The 17,440-nt window shown below is 37.0% G+C and overlaps 1 protein-coding gene across 1 annotated transcript in view; it reads left to right on the forward strand.

Annotated features, from left to right (window-relative positions):
• Alr (Evr1_Alr domain-containing protein Alr) overlaps positions 1 to 16,712 on the forward strand; it is a 29,333-nt gene extending 12,621 nt beyond the window's left edge. The window contains exon 3 of the mRNA XM_090378347.1: positions 16,497 to 16,712. Coding sequence (XP_090234473.1) covers positions 16,497 to 16,659 — 163 coding nt within the window. The 3' untranslated portion in view covers positions 16,660 to 16,712. The remainder of the gene's footprint in view (positions 1 to 16,496) is intronic.
• The last annotated feature ends 728 nt before the right edge of the window (positions 16,713 to 17,440 follow it).

Here is a 17,440-nt window from a genome sequence, read left to right on the forward strand (position 1 = left end):
AGCAAGAGGAGCTTTTTCATGGCTAGTCACCACGGATGAAATTTGGATCCATCACTACGATCATGAAACTAAATGTTAAAAAAATGGAAGCATGTAGAATCACCACTCCACAAAAAGGCAAAGGTGCAACCAAGTACTGGCAAGGTGATGCTGTCAGTTTTTTGGGATTAGCATGGTGTAATACTAACAGATTACTTTCAAAAGGGCTATACTATGATTGCAAAGTATTATTCCAACCTTCTCATAAAGCTACATGCTGTTATCTTCTTCTTTTCCCATGTTATATGTGGTCGCATTCAATGTTCCCAATTCACATTGACAACCGGATGCCTGGTCATAAAAACTATGCCAAAACCAATAGATGTGTTCCAGTTAAGAAGTTAATCCAACTAGAGGAGGAGAAGAGGATGTAAAGTGTGAATTGGGAACATTGAAAGCCGACCCCATATAACGTGGGAAAAGAAGAAGATAACAGCATGTAGCTTTATGAGAAGGTTGGAATAATACTTTGCTATCATAGTATAGCCCTTTTGAAGGTAATCTGTTAGTATTACACCATGCTAATCCCAAAAAACTGACAGCATCACCTTGCCAGTACTTGGTTGCACCTTTGCCTTTTTGTGGAGTGGTGATTCTACATGCTTCCATTTTTTTAACATTTAGTTTCATGGTCGTAGTGATGGATCCAAATTTCATCCGTGGTGACTAGCCATGAAAAAGCTCCTCTTGCTTTTTTTTGCCACATCACCAACATTTTGTGTACACTGTGCCCTTTCCTTCTTATGGTAAGGGATCGGAAGTCTGGGAACCCATCTAGCAGACACTTTCATCATCATCAGCCATTTTCAATCCACTGCAGGATGAAGGCCTCTCCAGCAACTTTCCAGTTCCTTCTGTTTTGTGCAATCACCATCCATTTACTACCCACAAACTCATGAATTTCATCTATCCATCTCTGCCGTTGTCTTCCAGGTTTTCTTCTAGCTCCTGTTGGGTACCATTCTGCTATTTTCTTAGTCCATCTGTCATCATGTCTTCTAACTATGTGTCCTGCCCAAGACCATTTTAGTTTTGATAAGAATGTCCTTTACTTGAGTTTGCTGCTTAATCCATGTCTTTCTCTTCTTATCTAACAGTCTGATTCCCAATATAATTCGTTCCATTCTTCGCTGTGTAGTTCTCAGCTTCTCTTCCATTCTTTTGGTGAGTGCCCAAGTTTCACTTCCATAAGTCATGGTGGGGAGTATACATTGGTTAATTATTTTACGTTTCAGACAAACTGGTATATTGCTCTTCAGTATGTGCTATATTTCCTGAATGCTATCCATCCAAAATTTATTCTTCTCTTGACTTCCAGCCATTTATCATTATTACAGCTAATAACTTGTCCCAGATAAGTATATGACTCCACCTTTTCAATTAATGCTCCTTCAATTATTATGTCCCTTTCTGTGGCATACTTGTTCATCATTACTTTTGTTTTAGCCGTATTCATCTTTAGTCCAAAATCCTTACTAACTCTGCATAACTGATTAAGATTTTCCTCTAATTCTTTGGGATCGTGGCTTATGACCACAATGTCATCTGCAAATTGTAAATGGTTTTGGTACTCTCCATTCACGTTGACTCCTTTCTGCAACCAGTCTAATCTTCTGAAAGCTTCCTCAAGGGCAGCAGTAAACAGTTTCAGAGATATTGTGTCTCCTTGTCGAACTCCTTTCTCAATTTTAAATTTGCTACTGTCTTTGCCTAGTCTAATAAAGGAGGTAGCATTCTCGTATATTTTCTTCAAAATCATAATATATGGAGTATCTGTGCCTTGTCTTTCCAGTGCCCGAAACATTGCCTTATGCTTTATGGAGTCAAATGCCTTTTCATAATCCACAAACGCCAGGCATAATGGTGTTTTATATTCATTTGCTTTCTCCATTAGCTGTGATATTACATGAAGGTGATCCATAGTTGAGAATCCTGTCCTAAAGCCAGCTTGCCCTTTCGGTTGATTCTCATCAAGTATTCTTTCTAATCTGTTAGTAATGACCCTTGTGAACAACTTGCAGATGTGAGATAACAAGCTAATTGGTCTATAATTTAAAATTTCTGATTTATTTTCTTTCTTATGCAGCAAAACTATGATTGCATTATTTCACTGCTTAGGTGTCACACCTTTTCTAATGCACTTTGTGAAGAGCCTTGTCAGTTTTTGTGTTATGTCTCTTCCTCCCAATATTAACAACTGTACAGTAACTTCATCTTCCCACGGGGCTTTTTGATTCTTCATTTCCTTCAATGCATATTCTACCTCATCAGGAAGAATATCGGGCATGTCGTATGTGTTGCTAATTTGCGATCCATCTTCCCCCATTGCTGGCGTCATTCCCTCGCTCCTTGTATAATTCTCTATAGTAGCCTTCCTATTTGAATTATGCCTTCTCTGCTATTTATAAGTACACCATCGCTATTTAGTTTCAGTATCAGTTGTCTTTCTGTATTACTGTTCATGGCTGCTGATTTAAATCCTTTGTTTTCCCTTAATGCTTGTTCTACTTTTCTTGAGTTAAATCTTTTTATTTCCTCTCTGAGTCTCTTTCTAATGGCTTTGCATAACTCAGTATAACTTGCTCTTCATTTGTTGCCTTCGGTTCATCGTAACAAGTGTTTCTTGACTAAATTTTTCTTCCTTGGATTTCTTTTTCCCTATAGGTTTCTTGGGCTTTATCACTTTCAGAAAGTTGTAATATTCCTCATCAATATCTTGGTCCTGAGCAGTCTGCAGAAGCTCAAACTTGTTCTTAAGTTCCAGTAAATACTGCTTTTTTCCCTCTTCTGTTATCCCAAAGACCTTTGTATTATTTACTCGAGTCAATTTTTTCCTTTCCTACATCTATATCAAGTATACATCTTACCATTCTGTGATCACTTCCAACATTTATGTTAATTAGGACGGTAACATCATTCACGATATATCTTCTGTTAGTGAGGAAGAAGTCGATTTCATTAGTTGTTAATCCAGTTGGACTCTTCCATGTCCACTTTCTGTTCACCCTTTCCTTGAAAAAAGTGTTCATTACTGACAGTCCTTGAGATTCTGCAAATTCCACAAGTCTTTCACCTCTTTTATTTCTTTCACCAATTCCAAAATTTCCTATAGTTCCCCTTTCTGCACTGTTTTTCTTTTTCCAACCTTAGCATTGAAGTCCCCCATAATAATAGTGTAGTGGGTTTTCTGCTCATCTAGAAGACTCTCAATTTCGGTGTACATTTCTTCAACCTCTTCATCATCATGGCTCGATGTTGGTGCATAAATAATTATAACCTTTAGCTTGTTCCTCTGGGTACTAATACCTTGGGTATTAGTCTTGACACCCTTGGTGATGTACTTTTGAATTCCAAAATGTTGTTTTTTAAATCTTTATGGACGAGAAAGCCAACTCCACGTTCACTCCTTTCACTGTTTCCATTGGTGTACAGCAGATTTCCACTTGATAAACTTATAAGTGATTCATTTCTTCTTCTTGTTTCGGCCAAACCGATGATATTCCAATTCACATTTTCTAATTCCTTTTCCAGCTCTAATATCCTGTCTTCACTGATGAGCGATCTTACGTTGTAACAGGCCAAGTTCAATTTCCGTGCATGGCAGCCTGGTCATACCCAGAGATTCTTAACACCATCTGCTTCCACTCTGATCCTCTCGCTGCCGTAAGAGGAGGAGTGAAAGCTGCTGGGGACTGAGGGCCATTTGTTTCGTCGTGCTGTCATATGCTGGAGCATTTGGTCTTTTCCTCTTCACGCTGACCAGGCATCTTGAAGAGAACCACTCTACACATTCGTTGCCACCTAAGGGAAGTAATAGGGCTTACCATCGAGAAGATGTACATGAGTGGATTTTAGGAGGCAGGCCAACTGGACTTCTCCTAAATCTTCTGTAATAGAAAGATATTTGATCCATCAGTGTTTTAGACTGAGTGTCTGATAACACACAGAATACCTGTTTCCCCTCTAAGCCCCTGCAGACGCTTTACTCATATACAGTTGTTGGTGTCTGATGTTCTCCGTAGATCATACACTAATTTGGTGCTCTGCAGCTACCTAGTTCTTTGATGCTAATACAGGGATCTTCCACGGTTAGTGCCTCAATTTTTTGCAACACTTTTCTGTTGCAGCAGTTGCTGGATGGCCTGAGATTTCTTCATCATGCAGTGAGGTTCTTTCACATTTGAATTGTTTATACCAGTGTGCAACAACATTAAACCTGGCAGCCTTCTCCATAAATGCTGACCATTTCTTCATGAGTTTTTGGATGTTTTCCCTTGCAGAAAGAGGAACCGAATTACTGATCTGTTGTTGTTGTTATTTGGTTTTTAGGAGCATTAGCAACTAAGGCCATATTGCTCCGGGATATGCATCATTCGTGGTCATTCCCTGACCTTTCAGCATCCTCCGTATTTGGTGGTGATGGTCTTGAACCCCGGTCTAATCAAGTACTGATCTGTATTCCACTTTATCCATTGTGACACTCCACTTCATTCAGCACTGCAAAGAAAAAAAAAAAATGAATTGTCAGATCAAAACCAAAATTTGTGTGGTTGCTATAGAGATTTCAAAGTATCAAACAAAAAAAATTTCATATTTCTATCACAACTTTGGGCAAATACAAATCTTTTTTTTACCCCCCCCTTGTATAAGTGAATAAGTGATTGGTTATCATGAATGGTCACTAATGACAGAGTGCCTATCTCTGTAATTTGTTTACTCGAATGTATATTTTTGTTTAAGAATTAGTTCATAATTGTTGCATGAAAAACCAAAAGGATGTTTTTCATCATAATTAATGACAATTTTTTTTATTTTAAATGTTAAATGAGTTTCTAATGTAGTAATACCTTTGAAGTGTTTACCTGCACATTGACAAATGGTTTATACTAGGGGTGGCCAATCAGTGGCATTTGTGTGTATGTGCACTAGTTGTGGCACATGCAGTGGAAAAATACTTAACTTAAAATGGACAGTTCACTTTATATATATTATGTTGTTAGTTTATTAAGATTTAATTTCAGCCTTATTCTGGAGATATGTTAATTTTTGTTAATTATTCAGAATGTCTTTATTTTTAATATTATCTGATATAAAAGGACGTTATCATAATTAATGCCAGTTTCCTTTTTTTTTTTTTTAAGTTAAATGAGTTTTTAATGCAGTAATACCTTTGAAATGTATTATCTGCACAGTGACAAATGAGTTATGCCATGTGGCCAACCTATGCACCATTTGTGGCATGTGCAGCTCTTCTTGGTGTCCCCCCCAATTATGAAAAAATAAAAAATTATATTACTGATTGGAAAAATTAGAAATGAAGATAAAACACATGTACAGTTTAAATTCTGCTCCTGGGTTTCAATGTGATGGTAATCTGTGATACATATCTACTACCTGTTAATGCTAGGTTAGTGCAGGGATGATGCCAAGCTCCTTACATCAATTACATCAATTCTGATGGACAAACATTTTGTTTGAAGATTACTCAAACCTATGTTGGTATAATTATGTTTTGCACCAATTTGATGTGCTGACTGAGCTTGTGTGCAGCCAGCTGTTTGATGCCAAAATCCCAGTCATTTCTTAATATTAGAATCACTCTTTCCCTCCCATGCTAATTTTGCATTATTTTGATGAATATAACCCTCAGAAATAAATACAGTGCATTGAAGAAAACAACATTATTACTAAACATCATTATTATTATGTACTAAGCAGAGTTTAGTGTGGGCAGGTAGGAATGCCAGCAAGTTCCTTATTATATCAGTTCTGTATGAACAGAAAAATTTGTCCATATTGAACTTTTCACCCTGGCTGATAAATTAGAAGCCCTGAATAAGTTGATAGAAGGCAATATGTAGGTGCTACATTGATTGCCACAAACGAACTGTTGAATGTGTGCACCATTTAAAAAAAAAATATGTTTGTCTCTGTCCCACTGATGGTACATTGATTCATTTTCCTGATTACTTGATTTCAACATACTATATATATATAGAAGAAAATACAATATTTTTTTTAGTTATCTAGTTACAGACATGTTTTAGTATGAAATGGAACATAAATTCCTGTAAGTCATTCCATTCTAGATTAATTAAACAGAAACTTTCATTAAAATTAAAAGTGCCATTAAAAATGAAATTGACCCCAATCTCCACAGATGGACATTCGCTTTAGTGTCTAGGTTGGGAGATTAAAATTTAAATAATCTCAATTAGATTAGCATAGTTTGCATTAGGCACAGACTGCTACAGTGTCATTAAACCGATATTGTTAGTCTGAAATTACCTGAATTATCATTGCAATAGAGGTTAATCAGAAGGATATTACAATAACAAACTTATTATTAAAGAAATCTCTTTCTATGAATGGCAAAACTGAAGAAATAAGAATTTTATTAAAAACATTAAAATTATATACAGTTTAAATATAAAGATTAAAAGCATGAAACCATAAAACAAAGATGTTGAGAATGATTGAAAAGTGATAAAAAAAAGATGTAATACACATTAGCTTTCAGAGCGATGTGCACCTTTATCAACTATTCAAATAATGCACAGCAAATAATTATATAATAGGATAACATGTAATCAGAAAGTAGGGACATGGTGACCACGAATGGCACTAAAATGTGTGTGCATGTATTAATCTCTGTCTGGAGAAGCAGGGTGACCTTAATTAGCTGCTTCATAAGCTGATTGGCAATGCTGAAATTATGATAACTTCCTCCATATTAGGGTATAAGTGGATTCCCCCGTCGCAATTTACATCTAGACCTGCCACACACAAAGGTATTGCCTCCGACCAGGAGTGAAGATCATAGTTTGCGTGTGGTCCAAGGCGAGAGAATATGGATTAAGATTAGTATGCTGCTCTATTCGATAATGCTCTGCAGCAGCAGAACATGCAAGATTTGACTCTTGTTGGTGTCCTCTCACCAGGTTTGAATCCTGTCAATGACAAATAATTTTTTTTGGTTTGTTCACAGCATGGCTAAGTTAGTTGGTCTCATGTGAGGATTGCATGGTTTTTCTTCCAATAAAACAAGCAAATCGGCCACAAAATACATGGCAATATTCAGATACAATATATTAATGGCTCATTGGGCATGTAATTCAATAAATGGCTCTACCCTGCTATAACAAGGGAACAACTGATTTTACCATAGAAATAATTAATTCAACCTCTTGCCAGGAAGCTGCATAAAACAAATGTGATTAGTCAAAGCATCCTGATAAGATGATTGGAAATTCCTGGATAGTGGGGAATATGCAGGGGCAGTTACTTTATTTTTAGGACCTAAATTATCCACTGCATGAGCTGATCCAGGGATCGCATCATGCTGCAGGACTGGGAGTAGGAGGATACTCTCACTCTGACAGAAATTTGTCAAGAACATAGAGAGGGTATTTGCATTTCAGCAAATCTCTTCTTATGGTACTTGCAGTAAAGGGAAGATGATAGTGGAGATATGTTACAGGCCAAATGATGCTGAGGAGTAAGACAAAAATCTCTTGAGGCAGATTGCATAGGCTAGTAACTATGGTCCTTTCGTTACAGGCAACTTCAACTTGCCTCTAAATGACTGGAATACGAAAGCTGGAATGACTTTTTGAACAAACTGAAGAAGACTATAAGAATCGAGATATTTCTTGTGCTCTGTTAACTATGGTGTTGGATGCAAATATTCTATGCAAATGTATTCATACCAAGTTCTTAACTATAAGATGGCAAAATGTATTCATACCAAGTTCTTAACTATAAGATGGCAAAATGTATTCATACCAAGTTCTTAACTATAATATGGCAAAATGGATGACTAATGAAATAAAGTATTTAACTGAGCAAAAGAAACAAGCATGGGACAGTTGCAGATAAACAGACAGTCGTGGGATTTAAATTTTTATGAGCATATAAGAGAATATGTAACAAAGGCACTTATGGTATAATGTTGGCTAAAACAAATTGAGGCATTTTTTTAATGATTACTAGCAAAGAGAGCTAAGAATTGGAATCATGAGTTCTTCTCAATATTCGAAAACAAAAAAAGAAGAGAATAAATCAAATAATTCCCTTGACTGGTTGCAGTGCTGTTGTTGTTTTGTTGTTTTTATTTGGTTTTTAGGAACATTAGCAACTAAGGCCATATTGCTCTGGGTATATGCAGTGGTCATTCCCTGACATTTCTGCATCCTCTGTATTTGGTGGTCATGGGCTCGAACCCCCAGTCTAATCAAGAAGTGTGTGCTGCGCACTGCTGCTTCTGCCCACCTGGCTACGGAGGCGCCGGTTGCAGTGGAAAGTCGATATAAAGCCCATGGGGAATGTTAAGGAAGAGTTGGTTTCTTGTTCAGTAAGTAATGTTATGATCTTAGGTAAGTGATTGTTAGAAAAGCTGCTGAATTTAAAGGAAGGCAAGGCAAGGCTCCAGGGATTGATGGTATATATTCATTTATAATTAAAAAGGCTGCATGTGATTGTGTCAAACTGTTGAAAATGTTAACGAGAGTTTCATTAGACTCTAAAACAGGAGTGGGCCACATCCGGCCCGCGACGATGTTGAATCCGGCCCCCTCGGTAAATGCATAAATATAGAAAATCCATACCTGACTACACTCGCCGTAAACGTTCGGCTTAATTCGGTTCAATCGGGAATCGCGGCCAGTACAACAGTAACCAAGTGATTCTACGCAGCGTCAAAGAGTTATTTCCTAATTATTACTGTAGCATCGATCGAACGAAGTTCCTTTGGGTTTGACTTCTTATTGAAAAAAATAATATTGGTGCGAGATATTTTATGTTTTATGCCTTTTCTAATTATTACAATTTTTAATTTAATATAATTTATAGCCCATAAAATGAGCCAATTAAAAAAAAAAAGAAAAATTGATGCCGAATGCCACATTTTCAATGATAATCGGACATTCAGATATTTTTTTTAAAAATACATTAATAATTTGGTAATTCAAGTAATATAACGTTTTTTAGGTTCTGATTTTTTTTATTAAATCGTTCAATATGTTCCGGCCCGCATCATGATACGAAAATTTCATTCGGCTCGCTGACGAAACAAGTTGCCCACCCCTGCTCTAGAATATCCTCTTTGACTGGAGAAGTGCTGTGTCTCCACAATGGCTGTTCTAAACAGACATTGGGTATTTATTGGCCAGTAGATTTGATTTTTGCAGTAGGGAAGATAATGGATTCAGTGATGATACACCACACCACCTCAAAGAGTAGTATCTTGAATAGATCCTATCATGGGTTCGTTAATGGGAGATCATACCTGACTAATTTGGTAAATTACTATGTTATAGTCATGAAGCAGTTGGATCTAGGTAAAAATTTTGGCATTCAGAGAGGGTTGTTGTAAATGGTCAGGTCTTTCTTCAGAGTGGACCATTGTAACAAACTGGGTCCATCAGGGTTCGGTATTGGCTCTCCTCCTATTTCTAATTTTGATAAGTGCTAATGACAAGGTTATTCAAAAGAAGCTTCCAAAGTTTGCTAATGATTTGATGGTGTGAAGTGTAGTTAACAACCCTAGGCAGGCTACGATGCTTCAAAAAGACATGGATTGGTTGCATATATGGTCCAAAAACTGGCAAATAAAGTTTAATTGTAAATGTAAAATGTAAAAGTGGTTCAAGACAATAAAGACTTGGGTGTTATGATTCAATCTAATAAGAACTTTTCTGTGCAGAGCAGATAGGTGGTTAGGAAGGTACTTGTTATCCTATCCGTGATTTATAGGACATTTGCCAGTAGGGAGAAGGTGCTCATTATTCTTCTATACAAAATGATGTTTGCACCACATGTAAAATATTGTATTCAGGTCTAGAGACTGCACATAAAAAAATAGACATTGAACTTCTGGATAGGTTTAGAAGCCTACCAGATTAATGATAAGTGCTAATAGATGCACATATAAAGATTGGCTTAGATGATGTGTACTGCAAAGTTTGTCTAAAGGGAGATTCAATTGAGTTGTATAAGGTGCTGAAAGGTTGAGTAAAATGAAGAAGGAACATCCCATCTCCCTAGTAGCTGAGACAAGAGCCAAGGCAACTCAAAAGTAAAATCTTGAAATAACAGCATACTGGATCTCATTAAGTTCACCTATGGGCAGCAGATTGTCAAACACTGGAATAAGTTGCCTCCCAATGGAGCAGAGGTAGCATATCTGACTGAATTGAGAGTGGAATTCGGTGCTTCCTTGCATCACTTGGCCTTATTAATACTAACCTTACAAATCTCAGTAGGGAAGTGGAGGCCAGAAGCTTATCAAACTGTAACAGGGAGCTAAATGATTTTGTAATAACTGAGAGCAAATTGCAGGAGAAATTGTTGAAGTTAAATATAAGAAAAGCTTCCTAGCCACCTATCGAGTTATATTAAAGGAGACAGCAAACCCTTAGCCGTAATTATGAGAGCATCCTTGGACAGGGGAGATCCCCATGAACTGGAGATGCAGGGGCATGTTATCCAATAGGCAAAAAAGACATCTGCCTAGGGCCCCAATCAGAGGGAGGCCCCAAAATCACTGGAAAACTCATTGCTGTTTTTTATTATTTTTAAGTGATTTTTATCAGAAACTGACTTTCTACATGAAGGTCAATGAACTTGAAGATTAATTTGAAAATTACGTTTTTTTCAAAAATGGTTTTACCGATTTTGATGAAATTTTATATTTAGTTCTTCCTTAAATAGTTGAGTTAATTGAAAAAGTAAAGACTGTCTTGTATGGAAGCAGCACCCTTGATAGCCTTATGCTTAAGGATGTCCCCACGTAGGATGCAGGTGACTGCTTATCTGGAACTAGCAGCGAAATGCAGTACAGGCTATAATAATAATTGAAAGTGGAAGAGAAAAATATTTTTGCGAACAAATTTAAATGTATTAATATTATTACTATATTTAATACCACTTATATACCACATGAAATTAATAATATACTTTTTAAGCCTAAAGGTGACATTTCAGGTATCTTGTCGAATTGTTGAAGTTGCACTGGTCAACTGTTTTATGTGTTCATAGCCTGTGAGAAGCTTTAGCTGCATGTCGCTGCTAGTTCCAGGTAAGCAGTCACCTGTGTTCTTCACATGAAAGCCCTAAGTAGCAGGGAGAAGGTAGCCACGATCTGATGATGGGTATCAGTAAATGCCTGAAACATCACGTTAATGTATAGTGGTTTATGCGATTGTTTAATAAACTATATTATTAATTTCACGTGGTATATGAGTGGTATTGAATAAAGTAATAATCTTAATAAATTTAAAATTGTTTACCTGCAAAAATATTTTTCCCTTCTACTTTCAATTATTTCAGTGCACATTCCAGCGAACATTTTATTGAAATGTCCTGCGATGGGCATTAGTAAACCACCCACTCTCCCTCTTTCCTCCATAATTATTTATAGTTTGATAAGTTTTACCTGAAAATTACTGGACACCTGCTAAATTGCAGGTGGGGGTGATTGGCAATTTAGTGATCAATTTTAGTTTACCCGAGAGCAAAAGGGATTAACGTTCCGCAATTCAGTGGCGCCCGTAAACCTACCCAATCGCATACCGAGAAGTCGCACTGGTCAACTGTTTTATATGTGTTCATAGCCTGTGAGAAGCTTTAGCTGCATGTCGCTGCTAGTTCCAGGTAAGCAGTCACCTGTGTTCTTCACATGAAAGCCCTAAATAGCAGGGAGAAGGTAGCCATGATCTTATCAACCAGTCTCGAGTGAACGTCCAAGCAGAACTGAGGGTGCAGCGGAATAATTCAGCAGTTTTTGATTTTAATGCGTAATTAACTTAAAAAACGAGTGTAAGAACATTAAATATTGAGTGACAGAAGAACACTGAGAGCTGAACTTTTTCGATAAGATTTTAACTTAAATATCGTAGGTATTTTATTTTGTTTTAGAACATTCATTTTTATTTTGTTTTATATTAACAAATACAGCGGATACCCGATATATAGCGATAAACTCATGGCCTCTGTTTGTATTTATATTCACCTTCTTTAATGTACGAAGCAATTCAAGGTGGACTAATATCAACTTTTCCTAATGTGGACATAATTTTAGAAATATTTTTGTCAATTCCTGTTTCGAGCACATCAGCAGAACGATCGTTTTCTATGCTTAAAACAGTTAAGAATTATATTAGTAATTCACTTGGACAAGAAAAATTAAGTAATTTGGCAATAATTTGCATTGAGATTTGATTATAATGAACTGATATACAATTTCTCAGCCCAAAAAGCACAAAAAGTCCATATAAAGTAGTATAAGAATACTTATTAGTTTGTGTATACATTATTAGCATTTAGCATTAGCATTAGTAGAGGCATTTGATGCAAGAAAGCAAGCTTATGCAGCATCAGCCAAAAAAAAAAAAAAAAAAAACCACTTCCACTTCACCCCTCCGTTCGTTAAAAATACCTGTCCAGCTGAGCCTTAAACTTATTTAGGCTATCAACCTCCACCACAAGGGATGGAAGTCTGTTCCACCAACCAACCACCCGCTGGCTAAAGGCAAATTTCCGCACATCCATCCTACATCTGTCTTTCCTCAATTTGAATTTATGCCCTCTCAGGTGATTATTCTGAGCTAGAGGAAGAATCCCATCAGCACTGAGCATGCTTAAACCATTCAAGGCTTTATACACCTCTATCAGATCACCTCGCTGGTGCCTAGTCTCCAGACACTGTAATTTGCAAAACTTAAGCCGTTCTTCGTAAGAGCACCCCTTTGTTCCATTCACTAATCTTGTTGCCCTTCTCTGTACTCGTTCCAGCAGCTCTACATCCTTCTTGAAATGAGGCCTCCAGACCTGTATACAGTACTCTAGGTGTGTCCTGACCATCGCCTTATACAATGGAATAATCACCTCCTTATCCCTGCTGGAAAAATTCCTGTATATCATTGACAATACTCCATGAGCTACTCTTGCAGCCCGTCTGCACTGCTCAGAGAACTTCATATCTGCCTGCACAACCACCCCCAAGTCCCTTTCATTCTCTACCACTGTCAGTGTTGTACCACAGAGTTGATATGTTGCTCTGGGGTTGCTGTTTCCCATGTGTAGTACTTTACATTTGTCAATGTTAAACTTCATTTGCCACCTCTCAGCCCATCTGCTCAACCTTTCCAGATCCTGTTGCAGCAGCATAGTGTCAGTAGTGTCCTTGACAACCCTGCCAACCTTTGTATCGTCTGCAAACTTGGACATTAATCCCGATATACCATCATCAATATCATTTATAAATACAGAAAACAATAATGGACCCAACACTGAGCCCTGAGGGACTCCACTAATAACATCAGTCCACGATGAGCAGTGTCCATTGATTACCACTCTCTGTCTTCTCCCCCCCCAACCACCCCTTTATCCATAGCAGCAATTTGCCTCCAATGTCACACTGCTCCAATTTGTGTAGCAGTCTTCCATGTGCAACAGTATCAAAAGCCTTTCTAAGATCCAAGTATATAATATCAAAGTTATTCCCTGCATCCGGTTCTTTTGTGACTGCATCATAGTATCCAATCAAGTTGGTCAGGCAAGACTTCCCCTTAACAAAACCATGCTGTGTCTGAGCTATAACTGAAGTCTTGTCTAAATGATCCTGCAGTGCTTCTTTAACCAGTGCCTCCATTAATTTTCCTGGAACAGAAGCTAAGCTCACAGGTCTATAATTACTTGTGTCAGCCTTTGATCCTCCTTTGTGAATTGGGGTCACATTTGCACATTTCCAGTCTATGGGTACCTCCCCTGAGTCCAAGGAAGCTCTCATAATTATGGCTAAGGGTTTGCTTACTTCCTTTGCTGCCTCCTTTAATATAACTGGATAGATCCCATCCACCCCGGTTGCCTTTCTTGTGTTTATCTTCAACAGTTTCTCCTCCACTTTACTCCCAGTTATTTCAAGATTCTGTAACTTACTGCTAGAGTTGAATACACCTCTGGCATTCCCCTCGCTGAATAACTCCTCATGTGTGAATGTCGATGCAAAATATTCATTTAGTTTGTTAGCTACCTGAGCAGGATCATCAACACTTGACCCATCAATATCAAGTGGACCAATCTGATTCATCCCTTTCCTTCTAGAGTTTACATAAGTAAAGAACTCTTTGCTGTTTTTCTTTGCATCCCTTGCCAAGGATTTCTCGTAATCTGCCTTCGCCTGCCTAACCTCCTTTGTAACTTGGTTGCATATCAACTTGCATCTATCATAGGCTTCTGTGTCATGTGTTAATTTGTAAGTATCCCATGCATTTTTCTTCTCTGCCATATGCCTCATTAGTTCATCTGACATCCATTTTGGCCTAAACCTTGAACAATATTTCTTAGTTGGTATGTAAAGCCTAGTAGCTTCCAAGATAAGTTCTTTGAATGCTTCCCATTTTGAATTTGCTGTTGGTAACATCATCAGTTGGTCCCACTGTATAGAATTTAAATACTGTCTCAGTCCATCGAAGTCGCCTTTACGGAAGCAATAACCCTTCCCTTTACCCCTAATGGTAGTTACCTCTTTGAGTAAATCCCACTTCAGCACACTGTGATCACTGCCACCTAGTGGTTCATTTATCTGCAGATTCTTAATGCATGAAGAATCACTGCTGATAATCAAATCAAGAGTATTACTCCCTCTAGTTGCCTCCCGAACATGCTGATGTAGAAAACAATCATCCAATAAATCCACAAAAGCCCTGCTAGTGTGTGAGTATCCAGCCCCCATATTCCAGTCAATATCTGGGAAATTAAAATCTCCCATTATAAGACACTCTGATTTACTGGCCCATTCTATTTCCCTGTACAGTTCGTTATTATACTCATCAGAGTCATTAGGCCTATAGCACACTCCTACTCTCAATTTTGATCTCCCAATGTTTATGTCACACCAAACTGACTCCACACTGCACTGTCCAGCGATGTCGACTGGTTTCACTTCCTTGGTTTTTATGTGTTTCTTAACTAATAGCATAACACCTCCCCCCTTCCTATCCTGTCTATCCTTTCTGTAGACGTTGTACTCCCCAAATTGCAGTTCCACATCCCTTATATCTGTGTGACACCACGTCTCTGATATCCCAACAATATCTGCCTTCGATGTTTTGAGCAATACCTCAAATTCATCAAATTTATTTACTAAACTCCTAGCATTGGTGTACACGCAAGTATACCTGCACCTGTTTCTATTCTTAGCTACCCTAACACAACCCATGTGTTTACTTGTACCACAATGGCTCCCAGCAGTCTCTGAAATACCATGCATCTTGTTTTTCAGGCTTCTGCTCATTCTAATAGAAGCAGTTTATGAATTATTCTTTATGATAATTAATTATTCATTATTCAGAATAATTATTCATTATTTATGAATTATTCTTCTGGATTAGATATTTTTGTTGTCATATAATTTTTGTTGTCACAATAAAATGAAATTGAAAATGTTCTTTATTAGTTTCTTCTTTATATGGGTATAATTCCATTGTGCCTTGGGTCCCATAAGGGTATAATGCACCCCTGTGGAGATGTGCAAATGTATCCCCAATTCAGGGGGGAATCAAAGAGCAACATGAGTAATTACAGGCCTGTTAGGTTAACTTCTGTTCTGGGGAAAATAATGGAGTCACTGGTTAAAGAAGCATTGCAGGATCATCTAGACAAGACTGCAGTTGTAGTTCAGATAAAATTTACTGATCTACAAATTAATATTCAGTGGGTACCAGACTTATCTATGTTTGAATACCCTGCATTTGGTTTAATCTAAATGTAGGGTTGCTTTTCTAACATACTGCTGTGCTGTAGGAAACAGTCATCCAATAAATCCAAAAGTCTTGCTAGTGTATGAGTAATGAACCCATAAGTTCCAGTCAGTAACTGGACTATTTATATATTCTTAACCATTAGAAAGAGTTATCATATGGTCCATCTAAAAAAATATTTCATTTATTGTAAAGGGACTGAAATACCTTTATAATAAACGTACCATTAATATAACTTAGTTGATTATGATCATTTCACACGGTAATATATCCTGCTGAAATAAAAACACCATATATTTAGAGCAGATGTTTCTATACTTTTATATCTGATGTCTCTCATTAACATATTTCATAAATTTCACCCCCACCATCCAGAACAAGTGCAGATAAACAATTTGACAATTTAATTATGAGTATACATACTTTAGTATATTTAATCTCAAAAATTAAAATAAAATAAATGAATTTGTTCATATTTTATTTTAAAAAAGTGTCATGAAACCAAGTGTGTCCCCACACATACAGTGGGAGGGAGCTCATGCCCCCCCGTACTTTGGGAACCTCTGATCTAGAGGAAACATTATCAAATTTCTTGTACAATTTTTTTTTTTTAATTTGCAGTTAATTGTTTATAATTTTCATTATCTATACATTTAAATTTGATCAATGTAAATAACAAGTTTGTTTTTTATGCAGCTTGAAAAGTAAGCCGCCTGTTACTAAAAACAGACATGAATTTTCTCAGTGGCTCTGTAATCTTCACAATGATGTAAACCATAAGCTTGGAAAGCCCCAGTTTGATTGCAGCCAAGTTGATGAAAGGTGGCTATATGGATGGAAAGATGGTTCCTGTGGCTGATGTATTAATACTTTAAATGTATTTAAGAAATTAAAAAAATTATTTTATAATGATGCATGTAGCATATTAGTTTTTGTTGTATATTAAAATACTATATATGTGATGTTGCAAATCATGACATTTGGCTGTTATTCTATCATCTGTTGGAACGAAGGTTTTGAAGGTATATTCTTTTTTGACAGTATGAGTCTGAATACAGTACTTCTTTTATGCTCTATTATTGTGGGATTTTTGATGGTTTACACAAAACTGCAAGAGAGCTCTGGAATGTCTTGTGCCTGCTTCCTGTCTCCTGACTGCAGTGTGGGAAGGTGGAGTTCTGTGAACTGCATACTTTTTAACTGCCATCTGCCTCAATATGTACTATTCCTCACTGGATCTAATTTTTTTTTATGTTTTTTGTATCAACCTGTGGCATTTATGAATAGCTCATTGTGTCTGTTAATGACTTTTAGGAAACTGGATTTTGAATGTAACAGATCTATCCACTTTCTTTCATAACACCTCTGTACCATTGGTTATGTCTGCTATTGCTGACTTGGAATTCATACAGTGGTTCTGGTATGTTTTGTGCCATCTGATTGTAGGGTTATATTCTGTCCATTAGGTGTATGCAGTGTGTTGTTTAATAAAGTTGATTGGATATTAAAGATTGAACTTTTCTATCAGTAATTGATGTGATTACCCACAAATGATAACTTGATGATATTGTTATTTAAAATGGGGGTTCTCACATGAATGGATATTAGCATTTTAATAGACTTGTCCATATTGTTGTTTT

Source organism: Mastigoproctus giganteus, chromosome 7 (assembly GCF_048544385.1).
Source record: "Mastigoproctus giganteus isolate SK-2022 chromosome 7, ASM4854438v1, whole genome shotgun sequence".
Lineage (NCBI taxonomy): Eukaryota > Metazoa > Arthropoda > Arachnida > Uropygi > Thelyphonidae > Mastigoproctus > Mastigoproctus giganteus.